The following is a 17132-nucleotide window of genomic DNA, read 5'->3' as shown; positions in this document are numbered from 1 at the left end:
AACACACATGTGATCTATGAATGCTGGTCCTGGATGCTTTATTGCCCCCGTTTGTATTGATCATCATTCTCCTGTTAGTGAGGTATGTGTGTCAGTGCAGGGTCACTAGTATAGACTCGGTTATGCTACACCAATGTGGCGGTCTTGTGCCTTCAGGGCTATAGAACATGGGAGTTTGCCTGCACTGCTTCTTCACTGGGTGTCAGAAATGCCAAATGCATGCCACTTCTTATAAGTGCAGCTGATGTTATCCTTCCATTTGTTTAGCTACTGTAGCATTGTACTACCATACAGTTAGCCAATTTCATGGCAGTATTTGGCAACTTACATTATGGTTACCACCCTTCCCTCTATTCCATCCAACAGAGATACTGCTCCACTAACAGTATGGTAAGGCCAAATTTCACTGCATGTCATTTGCTCAATATGCAACTGGTTGAAGACACAGAGCCTCTACCAAAGGAGAAAAGGGAATGACAGTACTCATTCAACTTATTTTAGGGAGCGGTGATGGTGCACTGGATCTGAGCCATGCCCCTCCTCCTGTCCTGGAAGTCTCCCTCTCACTGGTGCAGAGGCTTTCCAGATCTGTTATGACAGAGTATATTACAATGGTGCAGCTAAGAGAAGCAAACAAGTTTAATTCGGCATAGGTGTATAATACCTTAATCTTGGCTTCATCAGGACCCTTTGTTGACTCTTGTACTTTGCTTCCTTGTTTCTCTCTCTGTCTGTAGGTCTTCATCACTCCACATAAAAATGCGCTTTTGTTCTGCAGATACAATTTATGAAATAATTCAAGCAGAAGGTATAAGAAGCAACCTGAAACCACTGAACCTTGCAGTACAGGATCCAGTTAAAGCCAATTTGTCAGAACTAAAGACAACTGTCAGTGTCTTTGATTTAACTTATTTAAAACAAGACACCAGTCCATTAAATAGTGCACAATCATTAGGCTAATTTAGGACACTAATACATATGTCTTAGTGAAAGTATGCAACTCTAGACGTAACTGTATTAAGGCTTTCCTGCTCAAACAGTAATCAAAAGACAATGCAAAAGAATTTCAATTCAAAAGCGGAATTTCAACCTTAGCGAGTTTGTTGGTGCTTGCTATAGGCAAGTTAGACACAATACTATATTTGTGAACCTATTTGTTCACGCCACAGGAGCTCTCACCTTACCTGTACATGCGACAGGTCACTTTCCTTAAACTGCTGTAATACAGAGAGGGCTCCTTCTTCGTTAAATTCTCTAAGAGCATCTATTGCTCTCTCATCAAGATCAACATAAGCTACCAATCCTAAAAAATTAAAAATAGAGAAAAGTTACAGATTCCCATTTAATTACACAGAGATGAATTAATTTTAAGAGAGACTATTTTACTATGCTAAAATTGAAATAAGAGCCAAACAAGCTAGCTACTGTAGACTACATCCAGAAACACAATGGTTTCAAAATCTTTGGGGATAAAGTTTGTTGCACAAAGCAACACTACATATCAGGGTTTGAAATAATGAACTCTGGCTCCCATTCCAAGCGTTTAGGAGCATGAAGATTCCAACCCACCCCCCTTTGGAATGGAGCCATAACGATCTATGCACAAGGAAGAATTATAACCACAATGTGTTACAGTAGCTATTATTGCAACTTACAAAGCCAGTCCCCCACCACCACACTCAAAAAATGCAAAGAGAAGTTCTCATGTCTACAAAAAGTAAGTATTACATTGGATGTTTTGTCTATAATTAAATACTACCTTTGCCACGCACTTTCCAGCCAGTGACATTATTTCGAGCCCTGTTATGTACTTCAAGTACAATAATATTAGGCTTACAGGTACAGACCCCACACTGTAGGACCAGTTCTGAAGCACATATATTTTGGAAGATTTTCATGTACTTTCTTTCTCATGATCTAAAGTGAGTAGTAGGTTTATGAAAACTGTGGAGCACAGTTCTATCAGGCGAGATGCTGAGGTTTTTTGTATTGGCTTTAATAAATATCCAGAGTGTGATTTGAATATTTCAGGATTTTGAACAATGCTAGAAAAGCCCTTACTCTCGAACACACAGAATGGCAGTGAACAGAGACTGCATTTCAGGATTGATCCTGCATATTGGAAAGCATCTGCATCATTTATCCAGGGACAAAACTCAGCAGATTAAAAGTCATGAAGTTCAGCCGCAAGTTACTAGTTATGCAATGAGAAGTAGCCAACGGCAGTAAGAAATCCCAGCAGGGTAAAGTAATTCTTTTTTACACGTGAAGATAGATTTGTACAAATATTTTTGAGCTAATCCTAGGTAGAAAATTTTTAACATTAATGCATTTTAAAGTTTGATATTTACTTGAACTCTTCACAACACAACCTAAGTGCAACGCATTCTAAAATCCTGTAAATTCCTTTCTCAGACACCTACACTCAAGCCACTAAGTGCACATCATCACAGCATAGCCTTAGAGATGTACATCTCTAAGGAAATAACAGCTAGCTGGCAGGGGCTCACTGAGATTGTCTTTCAAGACAGATCAGCCACATGAGCCAGAAGATCAACCTAATGAAGACAGATATAGTATTCTTTTGAATTGCCTTAAGTTTGCAGAACGTTTTGAGTATTTTAGAAAGCTAAAACTGTATTTTGCCACTGAAGTATTTGAGGTAAGGGCATGAAGTAATTCCATTTACATGTCTAAGTATGTTCACAACAAGCATACTAAAGAGGAAGAGGGAGTTTCTATTTCACACCAAAAAAAGTATGTGTTTCCTAAAGTAGAACATATGTTCTCTCTCTCTCTTTAGAATACACAAGAAGCCACTTGCTCCAATCAAGGTAAACATAATTCAAACCATTATTGTTAAACTAAACAAATCGGTGTAAATAACTCATATAGATTGAGCTACCAACTAAGAGCTAGACAGACATGACATTCACATACAGACGGGAGTTCAAACGTAATCCCAAGTAGGCCAAGCAAACTATTTTCCCCAATAAGCCACCTAATATTAAGTTTTTAGCAACCATCATAAATTGGTGATCATAGAAAAGTGGAAGGAAATTATTATTTTGTTGGGAAGAGTTGCAATTGAGCAGGCTGGAATCTCCACATTTACTTGTGAAAGTCAGTGTCCTGAAGACCTAAGATACTGTCAACACATGTCAAACCCAATTTGACCTCGAAGAAGTGAAAGCAGCAGTACATTCAAAGCTACACAGTGCAAAATACAGCAATTTTTTTTTCAACTTTAAAACCTAAAAATTTGAAAATGGTTTGCCTTCACTTTCATAACCAATCAGAAACAAGAAATGCATATTATACCTGTCTGAAATATTTCATCAAGTCTCTCTGCCACCTTCTGTGGGAGGCCTGCCTCTATCAGTGTCTTGTAGTGTTCTGTTTGAGTTACACTGGAAGTATCCATTGGTTCTTCCTCTTCTTTTAACTGTACCGCATTACCATTCACCTGATTAGCCATTTTATTATGCTGCTGGAAAAAATTCAGGAGCTATATTACATAAAGCCAGAAATAACTAATTTGTAGGACAATGCATTTATCTAAACTAATTTATAAACATGCTGCAAGTGACTTGCATTACACCTACATTTAAAGCCTTCAGGATGCAGCTCACCTAGATTAAAGAAAAAGTACAGTCCTGAAATACTGTGGAACATGTACATGGAATGATGAACAGTTTTAAGCACTTCATGTACATCAAGTCTAATTTTTTACTTTTGCATGATGAATTTCTGTGATGATCATTGTGGTTGGGGGCATACTAAAATGCACAAATATCTGCCATTGTTCCCTTCATCTTAAAGAGATTGTAGATTAATGTATTCAATACAGAGGCCTCCAGGGCAACTAAATATATCAAAGTCAATACTTGCTAGCCATCTTTCCCAGTTTTCTGGCTTACTTTCCATGTCTTCCTTCAAACCCAACATTATGTTACATAAGAGAAGTCCTGCTGCTTTAACATAGACTGGTTGCCAGAATGCAATATATTTTCTCACTTTTTGTTTTTAAAGGGAACACACTACATTAGGTTGTGCACAAGTGGAACAATCAACATATTGGCAAGATGAACTTTGTATTAAACTCTGCACATCATAGCAAAGCATGTTATTCCAGAAATTAAGAGTTTAAATGAAAGACAGCACTTTCAATATTCTATGAAGAAAACTTGATGCTAACGTCAATAAAAAGGCTACAAAGACATGCATGGGAAATGTACCACTAGCTCTCAAACACTTCCTGGGGGCTTTTTCTAACTCACTGTAAAAGAGATTCTATTTGTCTGGATCTCAAACAGTGTTTAATATTTTGCCATGAAAGCACGAGCAATATAAACCACTCCTTAAGGTACAGAGATAATCAGTAGTACAGTATTAGAGAAGCAAAGCAGTCTAGACATTACAAGAAAGTGCAATCTGTGCATAGACATATTTGGTGAAGATGCTTAAAACCTTTAAAGTGCCAAAGACAGACTAGTCCTTCAAATACTAGATGCAACTTGAAGATAGATTTCCAAGTAGAAGCACTGAAATCAATAAACAAACAAACAGCAAGACAAAACGTTGATAAAGTGTCACTCCAGAAAACATTTGCTAGCTTAAAACAATCATTTTATTTCAATACCAAAAAAACTGCTTGGTGGGTTATCACCATACTATAGTGTGTGCACAAGTTTTGTTTTAGCAGATGCCACCACGCTTGGAGTGTGGAGCTACAGCAGGGGTTTTCAGACAGGGATATCTGAACCCCTGGTGCATTCATAGGGGGTACAAGCCTCCTAGGGGGTACATGGGGTACAAAGAACCCTCCCACCTCCTTCACTCACTTGCATGGGAGGAGTGTAAGGCAGCATCGGTCCCTCCTCCTGTCCACATAACTGGCTGGCTATGTGCTTATGCTCAGCCCACCATCCCTCAACCTGACTGGCAGGCTTGAGGGAAATGCTGATTGGTTGATGTTTGAGCACCTGACCAGCCACCCATTTGGAGAAGAGGAGGGAGAGGTGGGGTCAGGTCAGGGGTATGCTGTGGAGACCAGTGTTCCCTCTAAGGCGTGTGCACATGCACACAATTTTTTTGATATCTGCTCAGTTAATTTTAGATCCTGCTCAGGTGGAATCAGGAAGGCCACAGTCTGAATGCATGTGCGCACACACTGCCTTGATACTGCTACCCAGAACAAAACTCATTCTGCACACAGATCAAAAAAATTAGAGAACACACTGGTGGAGACCTGGTCAGGAGGCTTCACAATGTAGTTAGGGGTTTGGATTATTGTTATTTGCCTGATTCCAGGGCAGATTCACTTAATTTTTATTTTATTTCCCACCAGCTTTGGCAAGATTTACTTCTTGGAGTCACAATTCTTGGCTAGCTTATATGGGGTACCTGAGCTGAAGCTTTGAGATCAAAGCAGTACACTTGTTTAAAATGGTTGAAAACCCTTATGCCACAGGATTAAAAACTTGAGAGTTTGAGCTACTGCATAGTTTTGTGAAACAGTGTTCTGTTTCGAGATCAAACCATAATAAAGTATTTTCAAGTTGAACTAAGCTTTTTATGATGCATGAAACTGAAGCAATGTCCACAGAAGCAATCTGCTTCACTATTGTGTGCCTTAATACCACCTTACATACATGAAAGAATACTGAAGCTCACACAATGAACTACACAAAAATCAAGCATGCACAGAACTGACATAAGCTGCTTTTACATCTTAATATTGTTTTCCAAATACACGACTGCGGTGTTAAAAGATTTCCCCCGAAAAATTTCTACATGGTCCATTTGGTTATATGAATTCTTACATTTCTATCATCATTCATCTTGTCTCAAGCACACGGGGGAAAGATGAGGGAGGAGTTCACTCTCAGCAATCAAATGCCAACACTACTGAAGCAAAGACAACTATCTGAAAAACCAGCCATGGTACACTATTAATCATAAATATTGGAAGTACAGAGATTCCTTACTGTATGTTCAAGTCTCCTGCTGCCAATTTTGATACATCTACAGTTTTGATAAATCTACATGTTATAAAGATGCTCAATGCAATCCCATAAGGAAGCCTGCAGAAGACTGCATCCCCTGCCCCCTGAGAACACTCTATGGGACATTATAAAACTAACCAGTTATTATCATTCTTGGAAATATATAGATGCTTGCTAAGTTTTTTTCTTTGTCTAATCTATTATATTAATTCTTGGGACGGGATGCGTCCCGGCAAGCCAGCGGATTGGCTGGGCAGCGGTTGGCCACCTAGGGAAGTGGCCACTTGAGGAGGAAAGGAAAGGAAAGAAAGCAGGCAGGTGGAGAGGAGAACTGAACGGACTGGGGCAGAAGGGAGGGGGAAGCTGTGGGGAGAGAAAGCAGCGGAGCCTGGCTGGGAATAGACAAACGGCTTCGGAAGACACTTGCTGTGCAGGAAGGAGCCGGCTGAACGCTTGGCCACCCGACTCACCAGGGACTGGAGGAAGCAGCAACGGCCAGTAGGGAAAACACAAGCAGGCTAAAAAGCGGCGGGGGGGAGGGGGGAAGCACGAATGAGAGAGAGAAAAAGAGAGAAAGAGGGGGAAACGGAGGAAGGAGCAAGCTGGAGCAGAAGGCTTGGGGGGAGGAGACTGGGGCAGAAGGCTGAAGGGGAGTGGACTGGGGAAGAAGATGGAGAAAGTGTACTAGGGCGACAAGTGGCGGGCCGCGGAGCCGGTACTTGGCCCAGCGGCAGGCCTGCCAGGCGGCGGGCCCAGCCCGCCAGCAGAGGCCAGGCGGCAGCAGGCCCAGCTCGCCCATGGAGGCAAGGCGCCCATGGGAGACCAGGGCGGGAGGGAACCGGGCAGCGAAACTTCCCTGTTCGTCGCCCGGGAGGAGGAGCAGCGGCGGCAGGGCCCTTTTTGGCTGCCCGCCACCTGGTAAGGCCTGTGGCAGCAGAGGTAAAGAACTCAGTGGGGGGAGGGCAAGAGAGAAAGGGGCAGGGGGGAGGGGGAGGAGGGAGGGCAGGAGAGGGCGGGGCAGGAGAGGGCGGGGGAAGCCAGCCCCAAAGAGCACACAGATGCTCTGTGTGGGTTGGCTAGTCAGCATTTATTTCCAAAACATTTTATCTTGCTATCTATCTAAAAGATTCCCAGAGAAACTCACAGCATATTAAGAAATGCTTTAAACTTTGGGGAAAGTATAGAAGCTCTGCAAGCCTTGTCTGTCAAAGTGCAATGTATGTATTGAACACAAAACCACAACTCTCTCATACAAATAAAGGTTAAGAAAAAATTTAATTTTGTTTCTTTGGGAGGGAGGGAATCATTTTGAGAACTTCTGCTCCAAGTTTTCTTTCATGGTTGTTATTCTGCTAGAAATATCTCAAAATTTCCCTTGGATTGTGGACCTTGGGGGTGGGGGGAGAGAGAAAAGATCTGGGGAAATCTTCACCCAACATACACCAACCTTTTAATCTTGCAGCATTGAACTGAGGCTGCAACTCAAATGTTCTTCTGCTATGCTTTCAGGTCAAAGTAACCAGAAATATTCTTACAAACTTATTTGTGTGTAATCATGGATAGCTCAAATCTCAGGAAAATTACACGGGCTCCTCAGATTAAAATGTTTGTTGTAACAGTCTTCTAACAGACACTCATGCATTAAAATATACAGAATGTCAAAAACAAGCAGAACTCAGGAACTGCCTCAATAAACATAAGCCTATGAACTGCACTAGTCTGTGTACAACTAAAACGCATACAAGCTTTGTGACGAGATAAGAATTAGTGCCAGGATCTAACTCCACCAGAATTATATACTGTCACTGCGCAAATGGATATAATCAAAGATTTCTCAGAACCCAGCATTATTGTTTTGAGTTTTACCATTGAGGGAATCATTCTCACTAAGGTTTACAAACACGCAGACACAGAATTAATTCCAATAATGTGGTTTGTGTTCAAATACAGTGTGCTAACCAACAATTTTCTTCACACTTTTAATACTTCTGCCCTGCCTTCCCATAAAGATGCCCATGACACCTCTTTTGTTCTGAATATGGCAAACTTCAGTACTAAACTCACTCAAGCCAGAAATCAGTCTTCCCTCTAACAGGGTTTCTCAGATGTTGTTGACTACAGCTCCCAGAATCCCCAGCTGCAATGGCTTTTGTTTGGGGATTATGGGAATTGTAGCCAACAGCATCTGGGAATGCCTGTTGGGGGAACACTGCTGGAAACACACATGTGCCAGGCAATGTGACTGACTCTCTGGACAAAACAATCTCAGATTTACTCATGTTCCAGGCTACTTCCCAGCCTCCTGCTCTGACATTACCAGAACAAAGCAGGACCAGCTTCAAATACAACCGTGAATGTAACCAGCAACCAGTGCTCTCTTCTAAGGTGTGCACACACAAAAAAAAATTGTATGTTCACTCAGTTAATTTTAGATACAGCTCAGATTGAATCAGAAAGGCCCCATTCTGAATGCACATGCACACACACTGCTTTGATACTGCTGCCCAGAATAAACTGCATTCTGCGCACAAATGAAAAAAGTTAGAGGGAATACTGCTAGCAGCCCAATCCCATACTTAACAGTCCACAAATTTGCTGGTCACAATCACCATGGTGATTGCCTCTCATCTGACCATGCTGTGTTTTGGAGGCACTCAGAACCTCTGAGCAAGACACAAAATCAGAGATTGATCCTGCCTCTCCTCCAAGCCTGGAAATCAGCAAAAAACGTAAGATCTGATTTTGTAATAACAATGGATGTATTCCCACGTGCCTCCAAAGCACTCTGCGAAGTCAGATACTCCAGCGTCTCACCTGAGTTTCAAGCTCTGACTTTGCATCACAGTTTAGAAACTCCAACTACATCTGAAACACAGAACAAAAATCAAACAAGCTCATTTCCTTCCTAGTCCTTAGTCCATGCCAGAAGACTCTTGAGAGGAACAGAGTTGGTGGCAACTGTTAATCAAGTCCTGTCAAATCTTAAGGGAATCAGAATTTAAGTTCAGCCAAGATGGACCTTGCTTAATGGAAAAGTCTGGCTCCATATAATCTTTGGGACCCAGAGATGCTGGGATAACTGGTGAGAGCCATGTGCCTGGGAACTTGGCTGTAAGAAGATGAAGATGACATCTCCTTGACTGCACAGCCACAAGAAAGCTGAGGAGCAAAGTCAAGATCAAGAAGATCAAAGTCAAGAAGGAGGTGTTCCGTGGCTGGGGACTCCGATGATTTCCAACTGCCATGGATGGACCACCACCTGATGAAGGTTTGACTTGCAGTCGCTAGTCACCTCTGCAAGGGTGAAGGGCCTATTAGGATAGTCCACTGAAGGTTACTGAAATCCAACAGGATTCCAAGAGACCTTGGAGGGTTAAGGTTGGCTCTGCCAGCAACCCTGTTGATGGCCTGGTGGAGAACTGGAATAATGAACTCATCAGAGCAGTAGATACGATTGCTCCTAAGCGTCTTCTCCAACCTGCTTCTAAATTAGCTCCATGGTATACAGAAGAACTGTGGGAGTGGAAGCAGCTAGGTAGACGACTAAAGCACAAGTGGAGGACGACTCAACCCGAATCCAACAGATTCCAGCACAGTGCACAATTGAAGACTTCTGCTCTGGCAATACATGTGTGGCAAAGAAGCAATTCTTTGCTGCACATATTGCGTCCTCAGTTCACGTCCAACAGAATTGTTGAGGACCTCTTCTGCCCTGGCTTTGGAACCATCAGTTAGCCACTGTGATGTTTTGAATTAATTTTTGGTAGACAAAATCTCTCGTATTCAAGCTGACCTGGAAACCACTGATGGTACAGTCTTTTGAGGGGCCTCAAGTAACTTCTCTAATGTGGTTATATTGGATCAGTTTCAGTTTGTCACTCCTGAGGAAATGAACAAGCTGCTTGGGAACAGTGCATCCTACCACTTGTTCTCTTGACCCTTCCCAACATGGCTTATACAATCTAGCATGGATATTATTCAAGAGGGCCTGGTTGAGATCATAAATGCTTCTCTGAGGGAAGGTAGGATGCCTCCTTGTCTTAAGGAGGCAATTATTAGACCTATTTTAAAGAATTAGATCCCTTTGAGTTAAGCAATTACAGGCTTGCCTCCAACCTCCCATGATTGGCCAAGGTGAATGAGAGGGTCGCAACCTCTCAGCTCCAAGCTGTCTTGGATGAAGCAGATTATCTAGACCCATTTCAAACCGGCTTTCGGGCAGGTTACAGGGTGGAGACTGCCTTGTTTGGCCTGATGGATGAGCTCCAATTATGAATTGACAGAGGGTTAGGTGCGACCTTCTGGATCTCTCGGCAGCCTTCGATACCATCGACCATGGTATCCTTCTGCACTGTCTGAGGGGGGTGAGTGTAGGAGGCACTGTTTTACAATGGTTCTGCTCATACCTCTCGGGAAGATTTCAGAGGGTGCTGCTTGGAGACTGTTGTTCTACAAAGTGAGAGATTTTATATGGTGTTCCTCAGGGCTCAATTTTATCTCCAATGCTTTTTAACATCTACATGAAACCATTGTGAGAGATCATCAGGGAATTTGATGCAGGGTGCTACCTGCACCCAAATCTATTTCTCCATGTCAGCTTCATCAGGTAATGGCATAGCTTCCCTAAATGTCTGCAGGTGGTAATGGGCTGGATGCGGGATAAACTGAGGCTGAATCCAAATAAGATGGAGGTGCTTGTTGTAGGGAGCCACAATTCAGGAGATGGGATAGATCTACCAGTTCTAGATAGCGTTACACTCCCCTAGAAGGAACAGGTTCACAGTTTGGGAGTACTTCTGGACCCAGCTCTCTCTTTGATATATCAGGCGGAGGCAGTGGCCAGGAGTGCTTATTTAACAGCTTCGGCTCATACAACATGCCCTTTCCTGGAAGAGTGTGACCTTAAGACAGTGGTGCAAATGCTGGTCACCTCCAGGCTTGACTACTGCAATGCACTCTATGTGGGGCTGCCTTTTTGTGTAATCTGGAATCTGCAATTGGTGCAGAATGCTGGTCCCAGGCTGGTCCCCAGGAAATTGTATCACTCCTTTTTTGAAAGAACTACACTAGCTGACAATAGGTTTCTGAGCAAAATACAAAGGGCTGGTTATTACCCATAAAGCACTTAACAGTATGGGCCCAAGATATTTTAAGATACCTTCTTCATTATGAACGCTGCTGCCTATTAAGATCATCAGGGAAGGTTCGTCTGAGGATGCCACTGGCTTGTCTGGTGGCAACTTGGAAGTGAGCATTCTCTGTAGTTGCCCCAGTGCTGTGAAATGCACTTCCTGCTGAGATTAGAGCTGCTCCATCCCCGATGGCTTTTAGGAAACTGAAGACATCTCTTCAGCCAAGCTTTTTAGTTGAAGTTTCTTAGTTGAATTTTATTGATTGTTTTAAGATGCTGAGCTGGTTACTGTTAATAATCCTGGGGAAAGGCATGTTGGGTAGCTTCTCATTTACGTTCCCTTCACACCAGTATTCCTTTATTTCTCCCTTCACACCATTCTGTTCAGCTCATCGCTAGTCTCCCTTCTTTGTGCAAAATCTGTTGGCTCTTCCACTGTAAAGAGGCTAGTAGCTCAGGTCACTGAATCCATGGAACTTCAACTCTGCATTTCTGGATCTAGGCAGCTATGATACTGCATGGGGTACTTTAAAGGGTTTAACTGTTAACTAGGAGGGCTAGAGGGAAGTTAGATAGCTTGATTTTAACAATTTGCATTAGTCTTTGTTAATCCATTTTTACTAGATTGCTCTGTCTGGATTTCAACTGTCTATGCTGCTTGAGTGCTTATTGTTCTTGAGTCACACTCAATCATTTGCTCTTATTCACTGTTTGTTGTGCCTCAGCATTCACTCTAGTTAAAACCACTGAGTCTTCTTACTGATGTGGCATCACCCATTGAAGTTAAATAGGACTTAAATTTACAGCAACAAAATGATGGTCAAAATGTATGAACCCATGCCCCAGTTAAAATAGAAAGTGTGTTAGCCCAGGACAGAAGCAGCATTTCTCCTTTCACTTGTGCAAACTAATCAATATCTTATCCTTCAGTCTGACCAGCTGCCATCCCAGCCATGACTTGGTGCAAGATCCCTTTGGGCCAGAGCTGCACACCTTCAGCACACTAACTGTTCTTAAACTACAATTCCCAGCATCCCCAACTAGTGGCCCCTGTAACTGGGGATGATGGGAGATGCAATCCAACAACAGCTGGAAGACCAAAGTTGTGCAGCCCTGCTGTAGACATTAGTGCTACTAACATTCCATTTATTCTTTGTTTCCAGCAAGATCTATTTCCTACCACCCCATCCTATGCTTGGGCAACCTGCTCCCATGATTTAGCCCAGAGAGTCTGTGGGGTGCAGCGCGTTGTATGTCACCCATGGGGGATACGTTGAAGAATTTCTTCTGTCTGTACATGCTGTATATCAGTGTCATTTGTTACGTGCAGAGGGGTGTGTATGTGCTGTATGCCTATGTGGCCTTTCACTGGGAATAGGTCTGCAGTGTTGTGTTATTTATTTTATTGTTTATTTATTGTTAAAGTTATATACCGCCTTTCATTAAAAAACAATGTTTCTAAAGCATAGCTTGCAGTGGTGCCCAGTGAAGTTCCAATCCTGGCATCTTATTGATTGATTGTATATACCACCCAATATCGAAATCTTTAGGTGGTGTACAGACTCTTGGATGTCAACTAACATTATCTCTTCCATATACACTACAACACATATGGAACTGATGCAAAGCTCTGCATGCTTCATCCTGCATGAGTACAAGGCAGAGATCAGTGCCTTGGACCAGTGCAAGGTCATAAACAACATAATCCTAATGATTTTTACTCATTTTATGTTCAATGAGGGTTATTCCCAGGTATCCATATGAAGGACTGCAATCTTAGTTATCACCTTAACTAGTTCAGTCACTTAACACTATTATATGTTAGTTGTGAACCAAAGAAATGAACTTCTGCCTGAAGTTACATCAAATAGTTTTTTGTTTTTTCCATTTTCTCCCAACTCCTTACATATAACAAAATACTGCAAAAAAAAAGAAAAGAACCCCTAACATTCAATCAACAACATTAAAATCAATAAAGATGCAAGCACAACAGACAGTTTTGCTCTTAAAATGGAATTATATATCCCATTCTACTTCAACATAGAAAAGTCAGCAACACAGATTTATGGTTCCCCAAGAAACCATACATCCAAACCAATGGAATTTGAACAGATCTAGATATTGATTTATAGGGATGCTAAATTGCAGCTGGAACCACTGCAGCCCTATCAACACACTTATTAAACTTCCAAAAGTGAAGGTATGTCGAATAAAATGCTACTGACTCTACTGTTTATATAACAGAAAATCTACACCTCAAACTAAACAAAGTTTTTCAGCAAGCTGCTTCTTTTGGGGGAGGGGGAGTCACTGTGATTTTGCAAACTAAAAAAAAGTAAAGCTACAAGAATGTATATAGGTATTTAGAATGCCTTGTTATTTACTTAAGAATGCTCAAATCTCATCTTCTCCCCCCCCCCCCCCCGCCCGCCCCAGTGTTCCCTCTACAGGGATTCCCAGATATTGCTGACTACAACTCCCATAATCCCCAGTCAAAGGCCATTGCAGCTGGGGATGCTGGGAGCTGTAGTGAACTACATCTGGGAATCCCTGTTAGAGGGAACACTGTTACCCCCTTAGAAACAAAAAGGAGTTTCAGAAACAATCCACTGTTATTGTTCTGAACCTAAAAAGAAAGGGAGTCACGCTCCACTGGCAGAGGAACTCCTTGAGCATATCTGTTCAGGTACAGAGGCCACAGTCTTCAAGGTACTTACTATAAGGAATTCTCATCTATCTCAAAATGCCAAAACCCTCAAATGATATCAAATCACAAATTTCAGTTCATCCAAAATAAGCTCAACATTACATCTGCATTTGTACAATGGACCCAGGAATTACAGAGCATTTGGTAGAGCAGAACCCAAATATTAACACAATGCATCAAGGATTTGCAAATACGTACACACAACTTGAAACAGTTCTCAAAACAGCACCCTGTAGAAAAAAGGCTAGCCTACAGGCCCCACGACTGTTACTAACACAATAACTTCGCAACTGTAGCATATGTTGCAATTAAGAAGTCACCCGCAGTTATCAGCAGCGGCCCCCATAATATATCATTATTGTCACAGCACAAATCATCACTAATACTGCCAAGTCTGATTATGCTGAACTTCCGATGACAGGAGTTTCAGTTGCATGAAAAACAACTGAAATAACTTCAAACTCCTGGCTTGTTTTTTGTTTTTTTGTTTTTTGGTGGGAGTGGTGCTGCTGATAAATTGGAACGATAAACTTGCCCGCCTTTCAAAACAGAGAACACGGATCGGAATTTCCCCGGCAAAAGGGAAAGTGTTGCAGATTTAATAGGCGTTCATATGTATGCGGGTACTTAAGGCGGCAAATCCTATGCAGGTGGTCTGGGGGAAGTTAGCGAGTCCCGCTGTGCCCAAAGGGGCTTACTCCTAGGTAAGTGTCCATCCTTACTACAGCCAGGCAGCTCCAACCGATTCCTGCTGACCCACTGTCAAATCCACCGGTTTCAGTGGGGCTGACTGATTCCTAAGCCTAGAGCTGCAGCCTTGGCGGCAATTCTAAATCTGGCCTGGCACTGCCTTCCCTGTGGCCAAAGAAGGCACCATGCACAAGCCTCCCAGAAAAAAGACAAAGCAACCCCTCCCCGCACACCCCTCCAAAAAAGTCGACCAGCAGAAACGGGGCTGACTGGGGACCCGATCCGGTCTGGGTAAAGGGGACACAACCTTGCACGCCCCGGCGACCACGGCGGGGTCGGACCTGGCGGCGCAGGCAGAGGCAGGAGGTCTGCTTTAAGCAGCGCTCTTTTCCATCCTTCCTTCCCGCCCCCAGGCCAAGGCCCTCTCTGGCCTCCGGCGCACTCCCGCGAGAAGCCCACGCCGCCAATCCGCCGCAGCTGGGCCTCCCTCCCGCGCTCGCCGCCTCCATGTCGAGCGCGGCCTACATCACCCAGACGCGGCCTCAGGCGCGGCAGCGGCCACAAAGGGCGCCTCCGGAGCAGGGGGCCTGGAACTCGGCGGCGGACCGGCGCCTATGCTCTAGACGCGCGCGCGGGCACGCGCCTGACTGACTGACGGACAGTCTGCCGGCGTCGTCGTCCTCCTCCTCTACCAGGACTAGCACCACCACCACCCACTCCTTCCCGCGCTCCCCCGGCCGAGCAGCCCCGGCGGAGACTCACCGGAGTGGGACCTGCGCGGCGCGGCTAGAGCAGCGGCTGGAAATGGCGCGCGCTCCTTCGCTTCCCTCCCCTCATGGACGACTAGAGCGACCCCGGCGACGCGAGGGGTTTCCCGGAACTGTTTCCAGGGACTGCGGCCGGCGGCCAATCGGAGGGCGGTGTCTCGGAGAGGCGGCCGCAAGGACCTATGAGCGCCGAGAGGCGGGACCAGACGGCAGCCGCCCTGCCCAATCCGCGGCGGGACGGCTGGCCAATCCGCGGGCACGAAAACCCGCGGCGCGCCGGTAGGGCTCAGGCAAGAAATCCGGGGCTTTTAAAGAGCGGCTGGTTCCCGCTTTCTCAGTTGCTAGACAAAGGAGGCTGGCTGGTTGCCTAGGGCCGAGTGCCGCCAAGGCCCAGTTGCCGCTGCCGAGGCGATTAAACCATATCTGGGCTGTACCACTTCAGCCTACAGGCGACTGCGTGCGCCTGCATGCACCGTAATAATGAAAATAATGATTTCCTGCACTTAGAAAACTAGCATATCGGAGAGAAGACGGGGCTAGAATTCAGTTCCCTGACATAGTAGTTCTCAGCGTGCAGAGGATTTATATCTTATTATGATGATTATTAATAATAAACTTTGTTAACCACCCCATAACAAACTGTTCTCTGGGCGACTTCCAACACAACAGTAAAAACATCTCATTAAAAGGCATAACACAAGAAATTACAGCATAAAATACAGAACAATTTAGAATTTTAAAAAAAATTACAGAAGAGTATTCATCATCTCTGATGTGATGTCAAAAGGTGGTTTCCTAGCTTTCCTAGCTTTTTAAAATAAATGCTGAAAACCATTTTACTCTGACAAATGTTAAATCAGCGCCTGCAATGTTATATTTTTAGCTTGCTGTCTACAAATATGACTTTTCTGATATTGCTTCTACTGCTGCTTGTTAGCTGGCTTTTTTAGGATTGTTTTTTATTTGGTGTCATTTTCGTGGGGAAAGTTGAAGGAAAGAGATGACCAGCAGCAAGGTGGATGAACTCGATTACGACAGCAATGAATGCACCACTGAAAGACCTAACAAGTTGAAGACAGATCATCCTGGAGATAATCTGTCTATATGGTCAGGGCGCTAAGAGTCGACACTTACTCGACAGGCACTTAAACTTTTGTGTATGCTTTCCCATGAGCACAGAAAGGGAGGCAGTAAAAAAAATTTTTAATGACTTGAAAATAATTTTGCATATGCAAATTGCAGCTGCACTTTTCAGTTGACTTGTATTTGCCCTGGATATCTACCAACAATAGTTGGAGAAGATATATTGGCCTGACCATTTCCTTTGACTTAGCAGCAGCAAAACAAACAAAATGCACAGGTTTTTTTAAATTAAGGCTGCAATTCTGTACACACTTATTTGAGAGATGATCTGATTGAAACCAACAGTGCTTACTTCTAAGTAGGCATGCATTGAACATAAAGCCAAGGAAGTCCTTAAACATTACAGTACACAGCCTGGTAGGCAGGCAGTGATTTACATCAAAAGTAAACTATCCTCCCTACTCATAAAAAACAAAGACAACATTCCTAAAGGGATTACTGTACTTGTGAACAGTTGCAGGGGAGTAACTGCAGGAGAGAGAGCATGTCCTCAACTCCTGCCTGTGGCTTCCAGGGGCATATGGTGGGGCACTGTGCAAAACAGGATGCTTGTCTAGATGGGCCTCCATGGGCCTGATCCAGCAGGGCTGTTCTTATATTCTTGAACCCCTCCCAGCTAGCCTCCTGTGCTACCTCTCTTGATCCAAGTCCAGCGGTTGAGCAGAATAGTGACTGCACATTTTGCT

General features: G+C 43.7%; 1 protein-coding gene across 4 annotated transcripts in view; it reads right to left on the bottom strand.

Moving 5' to 3' along the window:
• Window positions 1–15430, bottom strand: part of HNRNPR (heterogeneous nuclear ribonucleoprotein R) — a 29815-nt gene extending 14385 nt beyond the window's left edge. The window contains exons 1-4 of one of the 4 annotated variants that reach the window (XM_053268017.1): window positions 15299–15428; window positions 3322–3487; window positions 1185–1303; window positions 665–772 (exon numbers count right to left, since the gene is read on the bottom strand). In XM_053268017.1, coding sequence (XP_053123992.1) covers window positions 665–772; window positions 1185–1303; window positions 3322–3478 — 384 coding nt within the window. In that variant the 5' untranslated portion in view covers window positions 3479–3487; window positions 15299–15428. Of the gene's footprint in view, window positions 1–664; window positions 773–1184; window positions 1304–3321; window positions 3491–15298 lie in introns of all 4 variants that reach the window. The other 3 variants (XM_053268018.1, XM_053268020.1, XM_053268019.1) reach the window with 3 other exon arrangements.
• Window positions 15431–17132: the final 1702 nt, after the last annotated feature.

Source organism: Hemicordylus capensis, chromosome 7, assembly GCF_027244095.1.
Source record: "Hemicordylus capensis ecotype Gifberg chromosome 7, rHemCap1.1.pri, whole genome shotgun sequence".
Taxonomy (NCBI): domain Eukaryota; kingdom Metazoa; phylum Chordata; class Lepidosauria; order Squamata; family Cordylidae; genus Hemicordylus; species Hemicordylus capensis.
Note: the sequence above shows the minus strand (reverse complement) of the source record. Positions and strands in the feature narration are given on the sequence as shown.